The 21,224-nt window shown below is 38.5% G+C and overlaps 1 protein-coding gene across 1 annotated transcript in view; it reads left to right on the top strand.

Moving 5' to 3' along the window:
* Nucleotides 1–20,414, top strand: part of LOC120538553 (scavenger receptor cysteine-rich type 1 protein M130) — a 54,370-nt gene extending 33,956 nt beyond the window's left edge. The window contains exons 6-8 of the mRNA XM_039767948.1: nt 9,693–9,773; nt 10,929–11,000; nt 20,340–20,414. Of these exons, the coding sequence (XP_039623882.1) occupies nt 9,693–9,773; nt 10,929–11,000; nt 20,340–20,407 (221 nt within the window). The 3' untranslated portion in view covers nt 20,408–20,414. The remainder of the gene's footprint in view (nt 1–9,692; nt 9,774–10,928; nt 11,001–20,339) is intronic.
* The last annotated feature ends 810 nt before the right edge of the window (nt 20,415–21,224 follow it).

Here is a 21,224-nt window from a genome sequence, read left to right as displayed (position 1 = left end):
ATAATAAACCCGGGGAATGGTGTTAGAAAGTGGTCCAGAATAAGCATAGTAAGTCTTAATGCAATAATAACAATAACAATAAACCAAGGGTATGATGTTAAACAGTCTCCTTTAGGGTAGAGAATAAATAAATAAATAAGATTAAAAAAATAAAATGAAAAAAAAGAATTAAGCACAAATGTCTATAACTTTAATTAAAACATAAACAGATAGCATCCGAGTAATAAAGAGGATATATAATGATAAAAACCTGTATCTTAACAAATAGATCAAACAGTAGGTTATTTACTCACTATTGTGTTTCAGAATAGCTTTCAGATCAGCTTTCTTAATTCCTTTTCTGCTTCTTCCTTGCTGGCGAAGACATAGAATTGACCGTGCAATTCCACTTTCAGTTTGGCAGGAGGCTGTATTTGATATTGGCTTGCCGTAACTGCTGTTTAATGTTGTAGAAGGCTGCACGTTTAGTAGCTGTTGCTGGAGAGAAATCAGGGAAGATATGAAAGTGGTTATTTTCATATATATTCTCTTGCTTGTGTCTGAGGCGTGCCATCACCTCTAGCTTAAATAATAATCTCTCGAAGCGAATAATAAAAGATCTAGGTCTAATGGTATTTGATCCGCGTACGCAATAAGCCGCTGCTATCTCAGAATCTGCTTTAAAGTCCTCTCCAATTATTTTAGAAAATAGTTCAGCTGCGAATTTCACTGGGTTTGGACTTTCTCGATTCTCAGGTAGACCTTCGATTCTAATATTATTCCTTCTGCTTCCATCTTCCAAAGCAGCAAGTCTGTCTCCGAGTTTTTTGCATTCGGAGTTGGCAGTTGTTGCTTTTTCTTCAGCACTGGCAGCTAGATTTTCGGCTGTTTCAATCCGAGTCATGAATGTCTCCTTGACATCCTCCAGTTGATCAGCAAATATGCTCAGTTTACACGAGGTTTCCTGAATGTGCTCTTCAATTTTACCCACCATATCTTTAAAGACAGCCTCAAAGCGAATACATATGCATTTCTCCAAGTCTTTATTATCCTGCTGCCATGTCTGTTGCAGCTTCTCATTTAGCTTCTCATTTGCATTTTCCTTGACTTCTCATTTGCCTTCTCGCTTTTCTTTATATCTTTCTTTATCTCTTGCTTGAGCTCTGCTTGAGTTCAGTTCAGACAGATCATTTGTGCTTTCATGCACCGTAGGTGAGGTGGTGGGCTCTACTGCAGCTGGTTTTCTCAGCTCGCATGGAGTAGTTGAAAGCGCGGACTGCAAGGCCTTTTCCAGTTTCAGATGATCTTCTCCAATCGGCGAGCTACTGTGACCTGCGTCACTCGCACTCGTACATTCACTCCCCATTTCGCTCTCAGCTGGAGATGATGTAGCAGACCATGGTCCCGAGGAGTGTGATCCAGGTCAGTCTCTGAAAGGCTGTACCTTGAGGTTGAACTTGGGCTTGCCGATCTGAGCTTGGATGTAGCTTTAGTTTTCGTTTCTTTCAGAACCCTTTCTTGTTGGCCATGTTTATATATGCTTGCATATACTGTAGTAGTGCCCCTCAGGTTGGATAAATACAGGATATCACAGGATAATAAGAAGATAAAATGAAAAATAACACCGCTGCTACCGGAACTCCGCTTCAGATGTCCATCTCTCGCAACGGACGAGACCAAAAAAAAAAAGTTCAATCCTTCTGTGTATTACCATTTGCATAGTCTTCAAGCAGTACCAAACAAGCCATTTTGTATGACATTATTAGACTATAAATAAGCTGTAATGCTTACTGTATGCAGGGAGTGAATCACACCTGTGTTTTTACAGTGCTAGGGTTTGCTACAAAAGGTGGCCTATATAAACTGATGAAAAAACAAAAATTATTCAGTCCAAATAAGTATTGGCGCTCTTAAAAGGAAGCTAAAATAAAGTATATGCATCATATTCCTTACCTTTGAAGTTTAATGTGAATATTACGACAGCGCATGTTATCATAACAGCTTGGTGACATTAATTATTATTTAGCGTGTTTGAGTTAATTTCCCTTCTTGATTAAGGACGTCATCATTCTCCACTTTCTCAAAGATATTGTGTATGCATGGATCAGAGTTCTGCGGTTGGCTGGCGCCCTGCCTGGGGTTTGTTTTCTGCCTTGTGCCCTGTGTTGGCTGGGATTGGCTCCAGGTGACCCCCGTGACCCTGTAGTTAGGATATAGCGGGTTGGATACTGGATGGGTGGATGGATGGATCAGAGTTGCTGCAAATATACACAAGCTTTCCCGTCAAGTTGTCTTTTATAAACTCAGACTTTTGTGTGGGAAGTTGTGTATGCAAGTGTTATAAGAAGGGAAATTCTTCCCAAAAAACTGACTCTAAGGTGCAACAGCCATGAATTTGCATGACTGGAATATTGCTAGACAGTGTTCTTTCTTAAAAATGTTGAAAAGTCCAAAAGTGTTTTTACTCTCAGGTTAACTGTGGACCATTCAAATAAGTTATTTTTTTCTTTAGGATTTGCACAGGAGATCAAGGCTTCAAAAGGTCAGGCGAACATTTGTAAACTCACTTTTGTTCTTGTCTTTATCATGTCATTTACTGTCATGTCTGTTGGGATAGCAGAATGTAGTTAGTGTGTCTCACTTCTTTTTATTTGACTCTTTTAAACAGAAGTCCCCAACATCAAGGCTTTCCCATACCAGCCCATCCTCATGATTGTCTGTATTGTACTTGGAGCTCTTCTCTTCCTCATATTAGTCCTGCTGGTTGGGCAGCTTCAAAGAAATAGGACTTTAAAGAAAGGTAACTACAAAAAGTATAAAATAAACAAGAACTTTGGCAAAATGTAGTACAATAGCAAAGCAAATAAACAGGAACACAATAAAAAAGAGTACAAAACACACAACAATGAATGTCAAAAAAGCACAAACAAAAGAGAAAAAATTACTAAGAACAACCAAAAAACCCATGAAACATGACAGAGTGTGACTTTTCTAAAATGAGGAGATTTGCTAAGAGTTTTCCAATTGAGCAGGCTACCTTATAGTGTGGTGCGAAATGGCTACCAGGACTACACTTGCATGACATTACATGCTAGGAAAGTGATTATATACATAGAATCATGTCACCACACTTTATGACATCTTAACATGACAACCATCTTTGTCAGGTCAAGTCAATTTATTTATAAAGCACATTTAAAACAACAGAAGTTGACCAAAGTGCTATACAGCTTCCATACATACACAATACATATATAGATAAAAATAAATACATCAAAAACAGATTAAATAAATAGCATAATAGTATAAACAAAACAAAAAGTTTAAAAAGTTAAGGTAAATAGGAAAGCATTCAGATTAGATTTAAAACTAACCAAAGTTGGTGCTGACCTAATAGAAAAGGGCAGACTCTTCCAAAGCTTAGGGGCAGCTATTGCAAAACCATGGTCCCCCGATAAGTTTCAGTCTAGATTTCAGCACAACCAATAACTTCTGATCAGAAGACCTCAGTGACAGTGAAGGAGAATAAGGGTGTAAGAGGTCAATAAGATAAAAGGGGGCTAAACCATTCAAGAAGTTAAAACCAGTGAAATTTTAAACCTGATCCTGCAGCGAGCAGGAAGCCAGTGGAGAGAACTAAAATTGGTGAGATGTAATTCTGTTTCCATGTTCCTGTTAAAAGCCCAGCAGCAGCATTACTGACTAACTGTAGATGAGCAAGAGATGACTGATTAACTCCAGTGTTTAATGAATTGCAGTAGTCAAGTTGAGAAACGACAAACATATGAAACAGTTTTTCAAAATCATCTACAGAAAGAAAAGGCTTGACTTTAGCTAATACTCTCAGCTGATAGAAACAGGCTTTAACAATTGTAAGGTTTCTAAACTTGTTTGGGACTCCCCCCATTAGCATGACAGACTGAAGAGTGTCCCGAAGAACGATTGATGCGTCTGCGGAAGACAGTTTATCAGTTCAGGTTTCAGGCAACCTGAAGCTCCTAACGAGGAAGCGGCTCACAGCTAAAGCAGATCTGAGTCGATCGCAGTCGCACTATAAGTGCTTGCTGTCAATGGGTGATGCAAGGGACATTATAAATGCAGGGAAACTAACCTGGCCATTACCCTGCCCGACTGCAGTGTCTGTGTATAGGAGAGTGGCAGATCCCACTACAATAAATAACACTGCTGTTCCTTTTTCAAGCTGAATAAAGTTGGTTTTACTAAAGTACTGAGACTCAGCCTCATTTTTTGGTGTGTAAGACAGGGACTCACATGTCACACAATGCAGTTAATTTGTTTTCAAATTTAAGGGCATTATCAAAAATCACAGCACTTTTTTTTTACTGTAAACTCTTTTTGCAAAGGGTTTGCAGTAATTTGTCAAAGGGCCATGATTACTTGTAGGAGCACAATTAAAATCAGAGGTTCCAAAACAGACAATTTTTGTTTTTTTGTCATATAAATTAAAGAAATACTGTGACATCCATATTATTATGTCTTCCAGACATTTCAATAAAGGTCAAAGAGAATTTGATTTGATCTGTTTCAGTAGGAAGATATAGATCCCAAGGGCAACACAGGGGAAAAAAGAATAGGCCCCTGAATAGATCCTTGAGGGACCCCGCAGGTGATAGGGTCTGAGGATGAGGAGAAATTGCCCAAGCTGACTGAAAAGCTTCTGCCAGTGAGGTATGACCTGAACCAACCTAAAGCAGTTCCCCAAATACCCACAGACTGCTCAAGATAGAAAATAAAGATAGCATGATCAGCTGTATCAGATGCTGCAGTCAGATCTAAAAGCAACTGGACAACAGTATCGTAAAGTCATTTATTTAATAAAAGATAATATAGAACCCTTAAAAGTGGAGACTCTGTGCTGCGGTGTGACTTATAACCAGACTGAAATACTTCAAAAATGCCATTTTCATTTAAAGACATTTGCATCTGTAGAAAGACAATCTTCTCCAGAATTATAGAAAGAAAGGGTCACTTGGACTGATATTTCATCTCTGGAACACTACAAAAAAGCTAAAAATATTGAGAGTAAATGACAAAAGCACAAAACCTGTTTTCTTCCAGCTATGGCTGCCTGACATGACGTAACTCTACTCCTTAAAGATCACAACTGGCCACCTCTGTTATTTGCAAAACACCCAATAAGCGCAGAAAACTGCAGGACTCAAATAAATGTGAAAGCTCTAGTAATACAGATTAAGTAATACACATTAAGTACAAGCAATTCTGAACCACTAAACTTTTGTAATGGTGGTTTATCAAACTTTGGACAGAGGAACCAGTGAGTGTGTCCTTGTATCTTCTAACAGGAATGGCCATGGATAAACCTGTTCCTATCAATAATGCAGTCTATGAGGAAATTGGGTACAATCTGGCCAGACAGAGAACTTATAGAGCACAGACAAAAGGTAAGATGAAGTACAAGGAGTACATGAAATCACCTTCAGCAGACACACAAAGCCTTAAGTAATGGTGAACAGTACTGGTGGCTAATCAAACGTTTCATCTTATGTATTTTAGGTTTGTTTTTATGAATTAAAACATGATGTCAAAGTAAACCTAATCAAACAAAATGAAAATAATAGTATTAACAATAATAATAGTAGTAACAATTGTATGTTTCGAAAATAATACATGAAACTCAGCAGTCAACCTAGACCCAGCAATGTGAAATATATGTCTGCAGAGCCCTAAATAAGATGGTTCTTTTAGGATTCAGTAGGATACAACAGCAAATTAAATGTATCAAAAAGTTTAGCATGAGCCTGGCATGTCAGAAAACAATCAGAAGAGATCCTTACAAGAATTGTTTTTCCAGTTTGAGATAATATAGAATATTGCTATAGAAGGTAGATTATGATTCTTTCAGTTGGGCAGATTAAGCCTTTGCGTATGTACAACAGTGAAAATTGACCTGGCTTGGTCTGATTTGCAAGACATTTCACTGAAGGAGGCATGCTTTAATTCAAATTTATCTTCAATCGAGAGACATCTTAAAATTTTCCTAGTAAGTTTAATACTGATTACATACATTAATATGGTTCTGAGACATACGAAAACATATCATTTGAATAAAAAGAACTTTCTGATCTGATTACGTGGTGGCATTAATTGCTGCTCCATTGTACTGACAATCGCAAAGAACATTCTCTCAAATTTGTATAGAAAAATTATATTGAGTCAAACAGATTACAATCTTTAATAAACTATGTAACTCCCCCTATAGATGTTATTAGGGCAGTTGCTGAGGACATGTGTAAGTGTTGATTTAATAAACAATGAAGGTTTCCAGCCATTAAAAGATTATGAGTGTCCTTACTAGGTACTAATACAAGTACTTTAAGTAAAAATTTTCAACCATCAGTATCTTTTAAAGTAGACACTACTTGAGTGGCTATAAGTGGAATTGTTTTCTTATCATATTTGAACAGAAAAATTTTCTCTTTTGATTCAAAACATATCCTTACTGCATAAATAGTATATTTGTTAAAGAATGTATGATACTAGCTGCGTGTGGTCTTTGGGACAGAAAACAACCTCCCTAGCAATTTTACTATATTGGTGAACTTGCAGAGGCATCAGCTAAGTGGGCCGGGACAGGTCATATTGTCCAAGACAGATATTAGTCAAGTGCAGCTGTGTCACAAACTAAGTGGGACAGGCTGGAACCTGTCTCAGGAAAACATATGGTAGCTCATTTTTTGAACGTACAGTATGCATGTACTACAAAACTGAGTTTGTCTGCTTGGCTTGAATGAGAAGTGAGGCACATGCCAGCGCTGAAAAAATTTGAAAGTGCATGCATAAGCCATCTTACCAAGTACAAGTTACACTTATATAAGCTTCTACATCTTCCACAGAATTCACACCAACTCACAAGGGTGTGGTTGATCACACAGGCACACACACACATGCACACATACACATCGTAGTGAGAACTGAGGTGCCCACATGCACCAAAAAAAATGTAAAAGTTCATGCATGCGCCATCTAGTGGCTGTGGTTGAGTGTAAGCAGAGTGGACTGCTCCATACACTTACGCACACACACGGGTCTTTTGTTTTGTTTCTCTTAAGATAGTGATTGAGACCTTTAACGTTGCAGCTTATAGAATTTATTGATTGATCAAAATTGTAGACTGTTTCAGCTTTCCAGGAAGCTTTTTATGATATTGGATGAAAAAAGTGAGTAGCCAGTAAACTGACGAATAAATTACAGAATTAGAAACTCAGGAGGAATAGAAAAAGTAACTTGCACGTTGGTTTCTATTCACAACGATTCAAACCACCATCTCCAACCCCATTCCTCTTAACTGAAATGACAAGCATCATATTCATCAAAAACACAAACAATCCTCACCAGCAGTGGTGAGCTAAATATTAAACCAAGAAATCAACAATAACAAATACAGTAATCCCTCGCTATATCGCGCTTCGACTTTCGCGGCTTCACTCTATCGCGGATTTTAAATGTAAGCACATCTATATATATCACGGATTTTTCGCTGCTTCACCGCTTTCTGCGGACAATGGGTCTTTTAATTTAGGTTACATGCTTCCTCAATTTGATTGCCCAGTTGATTTCATACAAGGGACGCTATTGGCGGATGGCTTAGAAGCTACCCAATCAGAGCATGTATTACATATTAACTAAAACTCCTTAATGCTATAAGATATGCTTCCCGCGTGGCGCTTGTTTTGTTTGCTTCTATCTGTCTCTCTCATTCTCTCTGCCTGACGGAGTGGGTGTGAGCAGAGGGGGCTGTTTACACAGTGGCTGTTTGCCTAGAAGATAGGACGCTCCTCTACAAAATGCCGCTTTACCGCGGTGTTTCTGTATACTTAAAAGCACGTATTGATTTTTTGATTGTTTGCTTTTCTTAACGAGCGCTCTCTCTGACATTATCTGCTTTTCACGGTGCTCCTTTGAAGATAAGATATGTTTGCATTCTTTTAATTGTGAGAAAGAACTGCCATCTCTGTCTTGTAATGAAGCACAGTTTAAACGTTTGACTAAAGGGTGTTATTTCATGTCTAGAGGGCTCTAATAATGTTAACAGTGAGGGAGAGTTTATAAGGGCTTAAAATATATAAAAATAACCATACAAACATATGGTTTCTACTTCACGGATTTTCACCTATCGCGGGGGGGTCTGGAACGCAACCCCCACAATCGAGGAGGGATTACTGTATTTAGAAGGTCGTAAACAGGTTTTCTATGCTTTAACTGCGAAAATATTCGATTTATAAATAAAGAATCCTACTTCGCGGAAATTCATTTATCGCGGCAGAGTCTGGAACGGATTAACCGCGATAAACGAGGGTTGACTGTACTCATAATAACAGTGTCCTGGTAAAACAGAGCTAATTTAATGTTAACTATACACAGTATATGGATGAAAAAGAAAAAAAAATCTAAACAGAGAAATACCACATTAGCTGTTTCTGTGTTGTGGTTAATGTGTTGCTTGTGTTTTTCAAAATGCTAAAATGTCTTTTCAACAATACTCATTAACTTTAATAAAGAAGGTACAAAGCTCATCATGAGTTCTTCATTTGATAATGACAGGGCACGGATATTAAAGGTTAAAGTTGATGTTACACATTTTTCATTCTAAATAAGGGTGAACTATTGTACATTAGCGCAATGCTGGAAAAATCTATTGAAGCTCATTTACACCTATTTTGGAAACTATGAGTGCATTTAATGTTCAGTTTAAAGCTATTTAACTTTTATAAAGAATACCATGTTTGGGAGTAACATTTGGGAGTCCAATGCATTGATAGTGTAGTGACCAGAAAAAGTTCAGGGCTGTTGTTTTAACGTCTAATGTTCAGGGTGACCTTGACACGTGGTGAGTTATCTTGGTTGTTATGCACAGTTAAAGCGTGCATTTTTTGGTTGTTTGCTTACAGGCTTGGTGTATTGACGCACACTAAAAGCGCTCTGTACTCTAAGCTAAAGCAATGACCTGTTAAGCAGCATCTTTTTCATTAAAGTCAATGCCAATGTATTGCTGAATAATTCTGAATAATGTTCAGTTAATTATTAAAGGCTTCCTGACGGATATCTTTGTCGTGGACCAGTTTTTTCACCCACGCCGCACAAACGGCACAACAATATTTAGTCTCAATAAAATACACTTGAAATGGCTATGGGTTGTTTGGAAATAGCAATGACATTCTTGTAATTGTCAATTTTATGAACCTGTTTTATTCATAGTATATACTGATAGTTAAGATAGGTGGAGGCCAATGTTTATCCCTTTAGCGCTGGGTCCAAGGCAGTGGTCCACCCTGGATGAAATGTTATTCCATTACAAGGGACAATTCAGCACACCTATATTCACTCATTTTCCCTGCACTGGACTTAACATCATATGCTGCTCGGATGGCCTACAGTTCCCCAACGTTCTTGTAAAGGACTTAACAAGTTTACTTAATTTTTGGTTGGTTGGATGACTTCTTACAATTAGTGACTGAGAAAATTTAAAAACTATCTCAAACTGACTTTGACTCCTATTGTTTGGGAGTATTCTACCAGATGACCTACCATTTGGCTCTGAGGACATTGAGAACAATGAACGAGACTATGTTATAGGTAAACACTGAAAATTGTAGTTTGTACATTTATTGCATTTGTTTTATTGTTTTCATTTGAATCACTATAATTTAACAAACATTGTATGATTATCTCAGGTGGGAAAGTGGCTTCTTTGGAGACAGATGGCTCTGGCTACTATGATGACATTGCAATAGAAAAAACTGAAGACCTGCAAGGTAATGCACAGCATATTCTTATACTGTATAAACATAGGATAGTAAACAGAGTTCAATTTAAAGCACTAGAGAATATGCCATAGATAGCCATATTCTTGGTAGGCAATGACAAATTTTCACTTTTCAATATTTCATTATATATCATTATGTGCAAGCTGATATTCATCAAATCAATTGTAGAAAATTATTTGAAAAGGAATGAGTAATAAGAGTAAAACAATGTTTAGAAGAAAAAATATATTGACAATGTAATTGATGAACAAAAGAATAAAGAAATGTGGTGCTTTTATTACTCAAAAATAAACCAAGGGGATGATGAATGGTTACAGGAAACAAAAACATACAAATAAGTAGTAAGTTAAATAAAATTCAGGTGGCCCTCTTGGCCTGCCTATACAGGCTTATGCCACTGTCTACCTGATGAATGGGCTTACTGTCTACTAAAGTGCTAAACACTCATGTTCTCACTTCTCTCTCTCTCCCTCAATTATGACTCTACCCCTCTTGCCAATGGAACTTTTTCCACAAGTGGTGGTTGCCTCCAGATTCAATTGTACTCTGCCTGTGAGTTGCCTTTAAATCACAATTCTGGGACCAGGGGTTGCACTACATTGGCACTAGAACACTCACATAGAAGTCCATTAACAATGGTACCACTGTAGTAGTTGAAAAAGGGCTGAGACTCAATGGCAATGCTTTTTTAGATAGACAACATGGCCTCACTGTCTCCCACATCCAGTTGTCTTAAGAAGGTATTGTATGCTTATGCCCAGACTACCTTTTTCATTCTTTTTTGTACTGTAGATTCCCTGCCATTTTGTCTGGAACAAACCACCCCCTAACCAACCAAACACTTGTCTTTGTCTTGGAGACATGGAGACTTTCTGTGTGACCCTGCTTTTCTCTATGCCATTTTAAATGAGTACTCTATACTTGCAGCCTCTTGCCATTTGGGCAATAAATTTGTCACAGTGTCAGAAAAAAAAATTCTGTCTGTAAATCATGTAATGAATGGAGAAAAGCTGACAGATAAACAATAAATATTCCATAAGATCATACCCTAAGTGGTCAGTGAAGACAAATCTGATTAAGCTCTACTTTAATAATACGTATGTTTTGTTTTTTTTTTTTTTGTATAAACTCTTCTCTCTACAGAAAATGTATTTCATGATGAGCTGTCTTACACTTATGATGATGCTGAGGATCCTTTAGAAAACACCAAAATAGGTATGCACATGTGCCACACTGCCAGCTTGATATGGGTTACACTAAAGACAACACTTTTTTATGTATTTTTTTGTTACTCCAGGCAACTTACGAAAGGCAAGATACATCCATATATTTGACTAGTTGGACATACAATCCAGGCTATTGAGAATAATCGTTTCATTTAGAATACAAAAAGTTTCTAACTGGTGGGGGAACCTGTTCACAAACAAGTATCTTATTAACAGTAAAATGTATTGATAGAGTTGAAAATTTCTGTTAGTTTTCAGGAGCAGAGTTCAGTTGTGTGAAACCATAAACAATTCAAGGGTTTGAATAGGGGTTTTATCAAGAAATACCCAGATGTCCTTGATTATACCAAATGCCTTCTTTGCCAAGAAATTCTGTCAAACAAATGACAAAGTTGGGATGAAATTTAACACAAAACATTTAACTGATATCAGGAAACATGTTGACATCTTACAAAAACAACCAGCACTGCTAGTGAAACAGGTGAGTACTTTCACGTAGCAAGTAACAGTTTTTTGGCATCCTATTACATCACCTAAGTAAATCAGAATCAGAAATCCTTTTATTCACCCGTACCCAGTAATTAATGTGCAGGAATTTGACTTTGTAGATTTGGAGCTGCTTATAACAGAACACAACATCACTTACAAGTAAAGTAATTAGCATAAGTTAAAAAGAAAAACTTACAATGTTACAGAATAATACAATTATAAAGAAGATGTGTAAGTGAAAGTGTGAGTGTGTAGTGTGTACACATACGTACACACACACACACACACACACACACCTTCATACAGTATATGACAGAATGCATGAATATACAAAGAAGACAAACTAAGTCAAGAGTTTGAGAGGGCTATAGCTCTGGGAAAAACTATTGAGGTGTCTGTTAGTTGACCTGAACAGTTTACCAGAGAGGGGTTTTTGGAATAAGTGATGAGCAGAGTGAGCTGAGTCTGTGAAGATCCTTATGACGTGGCTAGTGACACGAGATGCACAAAAGATTGCAACAGATGGAAGAGCACAGCCTATTATTTTCTCAGCAGATTTATTTTTGGAGTGTGCCATTGCTAAACCAAACCAGACAATAATGAAGAATGTGATTACAATTTCAATTATGGCTTTGTAAAATTGTACTAGGATTGGCTTGGAAATATTTAATTTCTTTACTTGGCATAAGAAGTACAGTTGCTGCTGAGCCTTTTTAGTGATGGCAGTGGCGTTAATGTCCCAGCTGAGAGTGTTAGTGATACTTGTGCCCAAACATTTGAATGATTCCACCATATTGACTGCAGAATCATTAATTTCTAGTGAGAGAGGTTGTAAGTGCTATTTGCGAAAGTCAATGACCATTTCCACTCTGTTAGTGACATTGAGGACTAGGTTGTTGGAGGCACAAGATGAGACACCTCTTTTCCATAAGCTGTTTCATTACCATTAGTAATTAGACCAATAATGTTGTGTCAGGATCAGTGGACCTACAATCATTGGTGTACAGTGAATAAAGAGGAGGGAATTTATACAATCTTGAGGTAATGATTTGCTAATACGGAGCCAGTCTAAGAGGTGGGAGCCCACACAAATGCATTGTTTCTGGTACATTTACAGATACAAGGATTAATTTCTGTAGAAGATTAGTTAACAACTGTTCAGGGACAATGGTGTTAAAATCTGAACTGGTCTACAAATATTTTTTCTGGCATAAGTTCCTTTAGAGTCCATATGCTCCAGTACAAAGTGAAGGACCATGTTGGCATCATCCACAGATCTATTTTCTCAATTTGTAAAATGAAGAGGGTCAAGATCAGCAGCAGTGACAGAATTCAGATGAGTTGGAACAAGTTGTTCAAATACTTTCATTAGCACTGATGTAAGAGCAATGGGCCTGTAATCACTGGGGTCTCTTATTTTATCACTTTTGGGAACAGGAACAATAACAAAAGATTTAAAGTGATCTGGTATGGTAAAAAAACAGTGTTTGTTAGAGGAATCTGAGAGCAAGTGACACACCATCTGTGGTCTAGTGACCCACGTCCTGCTTAGACAGTAATTGAAGCATCATGCACATCTGAATCTGTTCCTCGGGGAGTCGCAGTCAGGGTGGCTGAAGGAACAGTCCTTACGGATGACACTGTAGTTGTGACCCGCTAGGCTGCTACTTTGAGCAGTTGTTTAAAGCTGATACTCTGTCTAGGATGCTGGATATCTCTGGGTCCACGGTTCTTGAGGCTGATCCTCCAATTAGCTGTTAACCACCCAATCTTACTGAGATTGCACAGGTGGTGAACCAGCTGAAGGGGGAAAGGCTTCAGGGATCTGTGGTATCCAGGTGGTAAGGCTGTCCTCCTGGTATTGCTATCTTTGCTTCCATTTGGAGGACTGGCATCATCCCAACTGACTGGAAAATGGGACTTGTCATTCCTAAATGCCAAAAGGGACTCTGCACTGTTGGGCCCTTGAGCAAGGCCCTTAACCTGCAATTGCTTAGCACTTTGAGTAGTGAGAAAAGTGCTATATAAATGCAAAGAATTATTATTATTATTTTCTGGAAAGGGAAGGGTGATCGCCTGGATTGCAGCAACTACAGGGGGATAACACTGCTCTCGGTGCCGGGTAAGTTCCTTGCTAGGGTCGTCCCCAATAGGATCAGTGATCACTTGCTCACCTACTAGCAACTGGAACAGTCTGGTTTTACACCTAAGAAGTCTACCATCGACCGCATCCTGGCACTAAGGGTTCACATGGAGCACAAACGCGAATATCAGCAGAGTTTCTTTGCAGCCTTTGTCGTTTTTCATAAAGCTTTCGACTCAGTTTATCAAGCTGCCCTGTGGGACAGCCTGAGGGTTTGCAGGATCCCCTCGAGGTTGCTGGATATCATGGCCAGCTTGTACACTGGTACTGTGAGTGCTGTGCAGAGTGGAGGCAGAACCTCTGTGTTTTTCCCAGTTGATTCTGGGGTTCATCAGGGGTATGTTCTTGCTCCTACTCTGTTCAATGCTTGTATGGACTGGGTGTTGGGCAAGGTCATGAGGTCCAGTGGCTTTTGGGCATCTGTTGGTGAAAGATTCACGAATCTTGACTTTACTGACGATGCTGTGATGTTCTCTGAGTCAATGGATGCTCTGATCGGGGCGCTTGAGAGACTGAGCGAGGAGTCTGGTAGCCTGGGCTTGCGAGTGTCCTAAATAAAATCCAAGATACAGGCCTTTAATGACCTCTTGGGCACAGCCATCAGCAGTGTGTCTGTTTGCGGAGAGAGTGTTGACCTTGTCGAGAGGTTTACTTACATTGGCAGTGACATTCATGTCTCTGGTGACTCTTCCTATGAAGTCAGTAAACGGATTGGGAGAGCATGGGGGGTTCATGAGGTCGCTGGAAAGGGGTGTGTGGCGCTCCTGATATCTATGCAAAAGGACGAAGGTCCAAGTCTTTAGAGTAGTGGTGCTTCCGGTCTTGCTATATGGTTGCGAGACATGGACGCTATCCAGTTCTGCCTCCACTCTGCACAGCACTCACAGTACCAGTGTACAAGCCGGCCATGATATCCAGCAAACCCTCAGGCTGTCCCACAGGGCAGCTTGATCAACTGAGTCGAATGCTTTATGAAAATCGACAGCACGTAAGATCCTCATTGTTGGGGATGCGAGTGGCTGGAGCAGGTCAAGGGGCTACCCATATAACGCCTGGCTGCGGCACATAGAGGGTCATTTCTGGAGGGTGGGACTGGACCGCGTGCCTGCCTGGGGGGTTGCCAACCGGGATCCCAATTTGTTTCCTCATGTAGTGGGTGCGGCAACACACTGTACCAGTGGATGCTCCCCAACTTGACTTGACTTGACTATTGACTGGTAAACTGAGCAAGAGGCTGGATACAGATGTATGTAAAGAGAGAAGCAAGCTTCCTAGCACTGTGTTTGATTGTTGCAGGTGAGAAAGAATCTGGACCGGCTGACTTTTTTCAGTTCTCTGTTGCTTCCAGACTCTATATTCTTTGATAGAAATGGAAGAAGAAGGGTGAGGCTATTGTGAAAAAGTAGCTGGTGTCAAAACCACTTCAGAACTGGAGGAGCAGAGGAACTGTAGATTTTCAGCTAATTTGTTGTTCAAATCTGCTAAAAAACTTGTTAAGATTACCAGGGAGGGATGAGCCTGAATAAGCACTGGGAGATGTCTTTTTGTAATTCATAGCAGACTGAAGGCTTCTCTATACAGAGCAGCTATTGTTTGCTGAAAACTGAAGCTCCAGTTTATTTTTCTGTTTCCATATAGCATATCTGGTTGCACTGTTTAGCCTATTCCTGGCCTTTCTGAAAGCATTCATATTACAAGTTTTATGGGCTTTTTTTTATTTGACGAATATTCCTTAGTTCTTTGGTGAACCACGACTTTCTGTTGTTGAAAATCACAATAGTTTTGCTGGGAATGCAAACCTCTTCACAGAAGCTTATATAAGAAGTAACAATATCAGTCAGCTCATGAATGTTTTCACAAACATTTTTAAAAATTTGTATCATCCAAACAATCTTGTAATGATTCAACTGACTTATCAGTCCATAAATGTATAGATGTTCTTAATTTTAGGCTTAGTTTATAAGTGGATAGCAACTATAGCATAACATGATCAGAAATACCCAGCAGGGTGCAAGGTAAAGCCTGGTATATGTCCTTTATAGCACAATAGCAGTGATCCAAAGTCTTACCATCCCTCGTGGGGCATTAAACAAGCTGTTTGTATCTGGGAAGCTCAGTGGTTAGGTACACATTATTAAAGCAGCCCATCACTATAAGTAGGGAATTTGCATAACTGCTTTCCAAACTAGTAAGGAAATCTAATAACTACTGCTGTACTTCATTCACTTTCACCTGAGAATGTAAACTCCAACGACAATTATTGCAAAATAATTTACGAGGTGAATAGAATGGCTTACAGTTAATAGCGAGTAGTTCCATTTTGCTGGAGTAGTTTTTCGTTAATATGACTTGTTGTAACAATCAGCATCTCTATGTGCTCAGAAACCCTGGTAGTTGGGAGCTAATGCATTAAGTCATGTCTCCACAGAGCAATATGCCGAAGAAAGAAAATAATCCTTACTTGTTAAGAGAAGAAGATTAAGTTAGTCTAATAATCTGACATTGGATAAAACTAGACCGGGCAGAGGCACTCAAAAAGCGCAGCTTCTGAACTGCACAAGAGATTCTGTACGCTTCCCCCTTCTCTATTTCATTTGCAAGTTACCTGGCTGGGAGTCCTAGTCTGCAGTTGGAGGGTTCATACCTAGTAAATCCATATGTAAGTGTTCTTGATCGGTTGAGGATAAATGAAGTCCAAACCCAACAGATAGGAGCTGATCACGGTGTAAATAATTCTCATACTGTTGATAAAGGCAAAGTTAACAGACAAAAACAACACAATACATAAGCAGCAACTAAACAACCGTGGCTGTCCTGACTGGCGCCATCTGTTCAGGGAAAGTTACACTTACACTTACTACAGAAGACACACACAATTGGAGAAGATCTGATTTTGCCTGCAACCAAAGACATAGTTTTGGAATTGCTTGACACTTCCATTGTCAACACTGTGTGCAGACAAGTATCAGATGTGTTCCAGACTGGTAATAGCAGAACAAAGGCTAGAACAGGTTAAAGACAGACCCTGGTTTGAACTGAAGTTGGGTGAAAGCACATGTAGATAACGCAGCACAGCTAATATGTCTGACTTAGTGAAGACTGGAAATTTGTGGAGGAGCTTCAACTACAAAGCAATCTAGAGACACACAATAGGTTAGAATGTTTTTGAAATTTTTGATGTGTTTTTGCAGGCAAATTGGCCTCATTGAATGGGGTCTGTATGAATGGTGCCATGACAGGTAAGCATAGTGGCATCATCGCTTTGATAAAAACCAAGGTTGCAAATGCTTTGGAAATAAACTGCATGCTTCACCATGAAAACACTTGCTGCTAAAGGAATGGGGGATGAGGTTGGTAAACTCTAAAAATTTCAAAGCATGCACACTAAACACAGACCAAACTGTTTGCCAAACTGTGTAGTTTTTCAATGAGTATTTAACTGTGCAAAGTGCTGTGTTCATTTCTGTCTTCTGGGAACTCGCAGTTCACTCCCTGTTTTGAAAACATTCATAGGTTCTGAAGCTTGCATACTTGTTTGAAATATTTCAACTTTAATTAGCCTGAATCACAGCATGCATGGCTCGTAAACACAGCATAATTAATTTGTAGATAAAATCTGAGCATTTATATGAAAACTCGGACTGGGAGATTACGCTACATAGAAATTTTCTTGCTTTTTCACAAGGAACTTGGAACATCCAGTGTCACCAAAGATGGCTCCTGACCTCCAATATTAGACTTCAGGAACTTTTTGCAAGAGCTACACAATCATCAATTGAATTGGATCAGTAATTGAATTAAAAAAAAAAGATAACAAACAGTTTGAGTTGAAGTCACAGAAGAAACTATTTGAAATTGCCAATGACAGTAGTTTGAAAATGAAACTCCTTTTTGTCAGAATTGTGGAGCACTCAGAGAAACAAATACCCAGTTCTGAGTTAAAAAGCCATTTGATGTCTTACACCCTTTGCAAAAATGTCCTTTTGTGAGGAAAATGTTTCCACACTGAAAGGATTCAAAACAAGAAGTCCAACATGTCTACATGTGGAAAATGACAAGCAATTACACTTTAACAGTAATGGCCACAGCATAAAGGATATGAGGGTCACTGTGCTTATTGGTAATTTCAAGACCCAACAGGAGTGGAGAGAATGGAAATACAAACTTATGCTTAAATTCAATACTCTTCAAAATGGTCCGAATAGAGGCAAGAGTTTTATGTCCAGATATGTGGGCTAACAAACTGATTGACTAGCTGACTACATCAGAGGCCTATCTTACAGACAATGCATTTCAAAAAAACCTTACAGGACTTTCTCTAGTGATGGTTATCTTATCTCTACATTTTATTAGTTAATTGTTCTCTTCTTTCATGGTTAGTTCATCTAAGGTTTAGTCATTTTGCTAACATTTGAACAAAAATGTTGTTAAGATGAAAGAAAAAAATTACTTTGCTGTCCCAACATAAGCAAGAATATTTTCAGTTTCTTTGTTACACCTTGCCTGATGAAGGGGCCTTAGCTGCCTCAAAAGCTTGCATTTGTAATCTATTTAGTTAGCCAATAAAAGGTGTCATTTCACCCTACTTTCTCCTGTATGCAATTATTATTAAGTCAGTTGCAGCCCAGAATGGTCAAATTGTTTAAGAATATTCAAACCTAAAATTTTCACTGTGTATCGTGAACATTTTTGCCAGCATAGAATATGTTTCCATAACTTGTATTGTTTTTAGATACATTTTATATACATTTATTACATACACTTAAACAGGATACTGTACTGTAAGTGTGTATAGCAGTTTATTATAGGCATACAGTGGAGGAAATAATTATTTGACCCCTCACTGATTTTGTAAATTTGTCCAATGACAAAGAAATGAAAAGTCTCAGAACAGTATCATTTCAATGGTAGGTTTATTTCAACAGTGGCAGATTGCACATCAAAAGGAAAATCGAAAAAATAACTTTAAATAAAAGATAGAAATTGATTTGCATTTCATTGAGGGAAACAAGTTTTTGAACCCCTACCAACCATTAAGAGTTCTGGCTCCCACAGAGTGGTTAGACACTTCTACTCAATTAGTCACCCTCATTAAGGACACCTGTCTTAACTAGTCACCTGTATAAAAGACACCTGTCCACAGAATCAATCAATCAAGCAGACTCCACACTCTACAACATGGGAAAGACCAAAGAGCTGTCCAAGGATGTCAGAGACAAAATTGTAGACCTGCACAAGGCTGGAATGGGCTACAAAACCATTAGCAAGAAGCTGGGAGAGAAGGTGACAACTGTTGGTGTGATTGTTCGAAAATGGAAGGAGCACAAAATGACCATCAATCGACCTCGCTCTGGGGCTCCACGCAAGATCTCACCTCGTGGGGTGTCAATGGTTCTGAGAAAGGTGAAAAGAATCCTAGAACTACACGGGAGGAGTTAGTTAATGACCTCAAATTAGCAGGGACCACAGTCACCAAGAAAACCATTGGAAACACATTACACCGCAATGGGTTAAAATCCTGCAGGGCTCGCAAGGTCCCCCTGCTCAAGAAGGCACATGTGCAGGCCCGTCTGAAGTTTGCCAATGAACACCTGAATGATTCAGAGAGTGACTGGGAGAAGGTGCTGTGGTCTGATGAGACCAAAATAGAGCTCTTTGGCATTAACTCAACTCGCTGTGTTTGGAGGAAGAAAAATGCTGCCTATGACCCCAAAACACCGTCCCCACCGTCAAGCATGGGGGTGGAAACATTTTGCTTTGGGGGTGTTTTTCTGCTAAGGGCACAGGACAACTTAATCGTATTAACGGGAAAATGGACTGAGCCATGTATCGTAAAATCCTGAGCGACAATCTCCTTCCCTCTGCCAGGAAACTGAAAATGGGTCGTGGATGGGTGTTCCAGCACGACAATGACCCAAAACATACAGCAAAGGCAACAAAGGAGTGGCTCAAGAAGAAGCACATTAAGGTCATGGAGTGGCCTAGTCAGTCTCCGGACCTTAATCCAATAGAAAACCTATGGAGGGAGCTCAAGCTCAGAGTAGCACAGAGACAGCCTCGAAACCTTAGGGATTTAGAGATGATCTGCAAAGAGGAGTGGACCAACATTCCTCCTAAAATGTGCGCAAACTTGGTCATCAATTACAAGAAACGTTTGACCTCTGTGCTTGCAAACAAGGGTTTTTCCACTAAGTATTAAGTCTTTTTTTGTTAGAGGGTTCAAAAACTTATTTCCCTCAATGAAATGCAAATCAATTTCTATCTTTTATTTAAAGTTATTTTTTCGATTTTCCTTTTGATGTGCAATCTGCCACTGTTGAAATAAACCTACCATTGAAATGATACTGTTCTGAGACTTTTCATTTCTTTGTCATTGAACAAACTTACAAAATCAGTGAGGGGTCAAATAATTATTTCCTCCACTGTATAGGGCATATGTCATTTTCTTAGATGGGGTCTTAGTTGTCCTCAACCAGAGGTAAGAATGTTAGAGATGTCTTGACTTGAAACAGGTTTGGAATCCCAGCTGTATTTGACAGGCATCTCATCCATTGTTGGTTAATGCAGATACAAAAAATTATTTTTATGTCACTTTTATAAAAGCAATTATTTTAAGTACCTACAGCCATTTTTACTACTGAGATTTTGGCAAGTTCAACTGTTCTTTGAGCCTTCTTTTTAATTTGTCTTTCACAGATTCTCATGCTGCTGCGGAGTACACTTTACCACTGGAATATGATGATATTGAGCATGAAGCCACTTAAACAGTGCGATGGATATGTCTAAAACTTTATTGTGTAAAAATAACAAATTACATATCAATTGTAATTTTTTTTTTTGTTTTTATATTAGAAACTCTTTTATCTTCTAAAAGGATGTGAGGTTTAATTTTAGTATAATCTATATGTTCATGTGTCTCTGTTTTTAGCAAGGTAAAATGTTTTGAACAAAAAGTTTGAATTATGAGATGCATTTTAAGATTTATATATATATATATATATATATTTTTTTGTTTTCTACAGTCTTTGTCTTTTCAGGTCCAGAATTTCAAATTGTTAATTGAAACTCTTTCTTCATTTAATAAATACTATGCAAAGGCATTTCTGTCCCATCAGTGTTTATCTCAGTTAGGGATCATTTAAACTAACTTGGACTCTCAGTAATAAAACATAATAAGAGTGTCTGTAGTTCTTGATCTCTTGACCTACTTGATTACTTATTTCAAAAACTGCCTGAGCAAAACCACAACATCTTTTAGCTTTTGCTCAATGCATCACATTTGCAGATGCATATCTTATTTTTTAACCAAACCTAATGTGATGTCAATCTTGCAGACTTCATTTTTATTTGATCAAGTCTATAATCAACTATTTGCTTTCTTTCTTTACAAAATTTGGTGTGTGGCCTTACAACAAATTAAAGTTTCCAAAAGCAGTGCAGAGCAATTGTTCAATCAATAAATAATCCATAAACACAAGGATATTGTGGAGGTTAAAAACAGTTCCAATAAATATCCATAAAAATCAGAGGTTAAAACCAGAGACAGTCCATGAAAACAATGAGCCCTGGCGTCTCCTCCCC

This window comes from Polypterus senegalus, chromosome 11, assembly GCF_016835505.1.
Source record: "Polypterus senegalus isolate Bchr_013 chromosome 11, ASM1683550v1, whole genome shotgun sequence".
In the NCBI taxonomy this organism is placed as follows: Eukaryota; Metazoa; Chordata; class Cladistia; order Polypteriformes; family Polypteridae; genus Polypterus; species Polypterus senegalus.
Note: the sequence above shows the minus strand (reverse complement) of the source record. Positions and strands in the feature narration are given on the sequence as shown.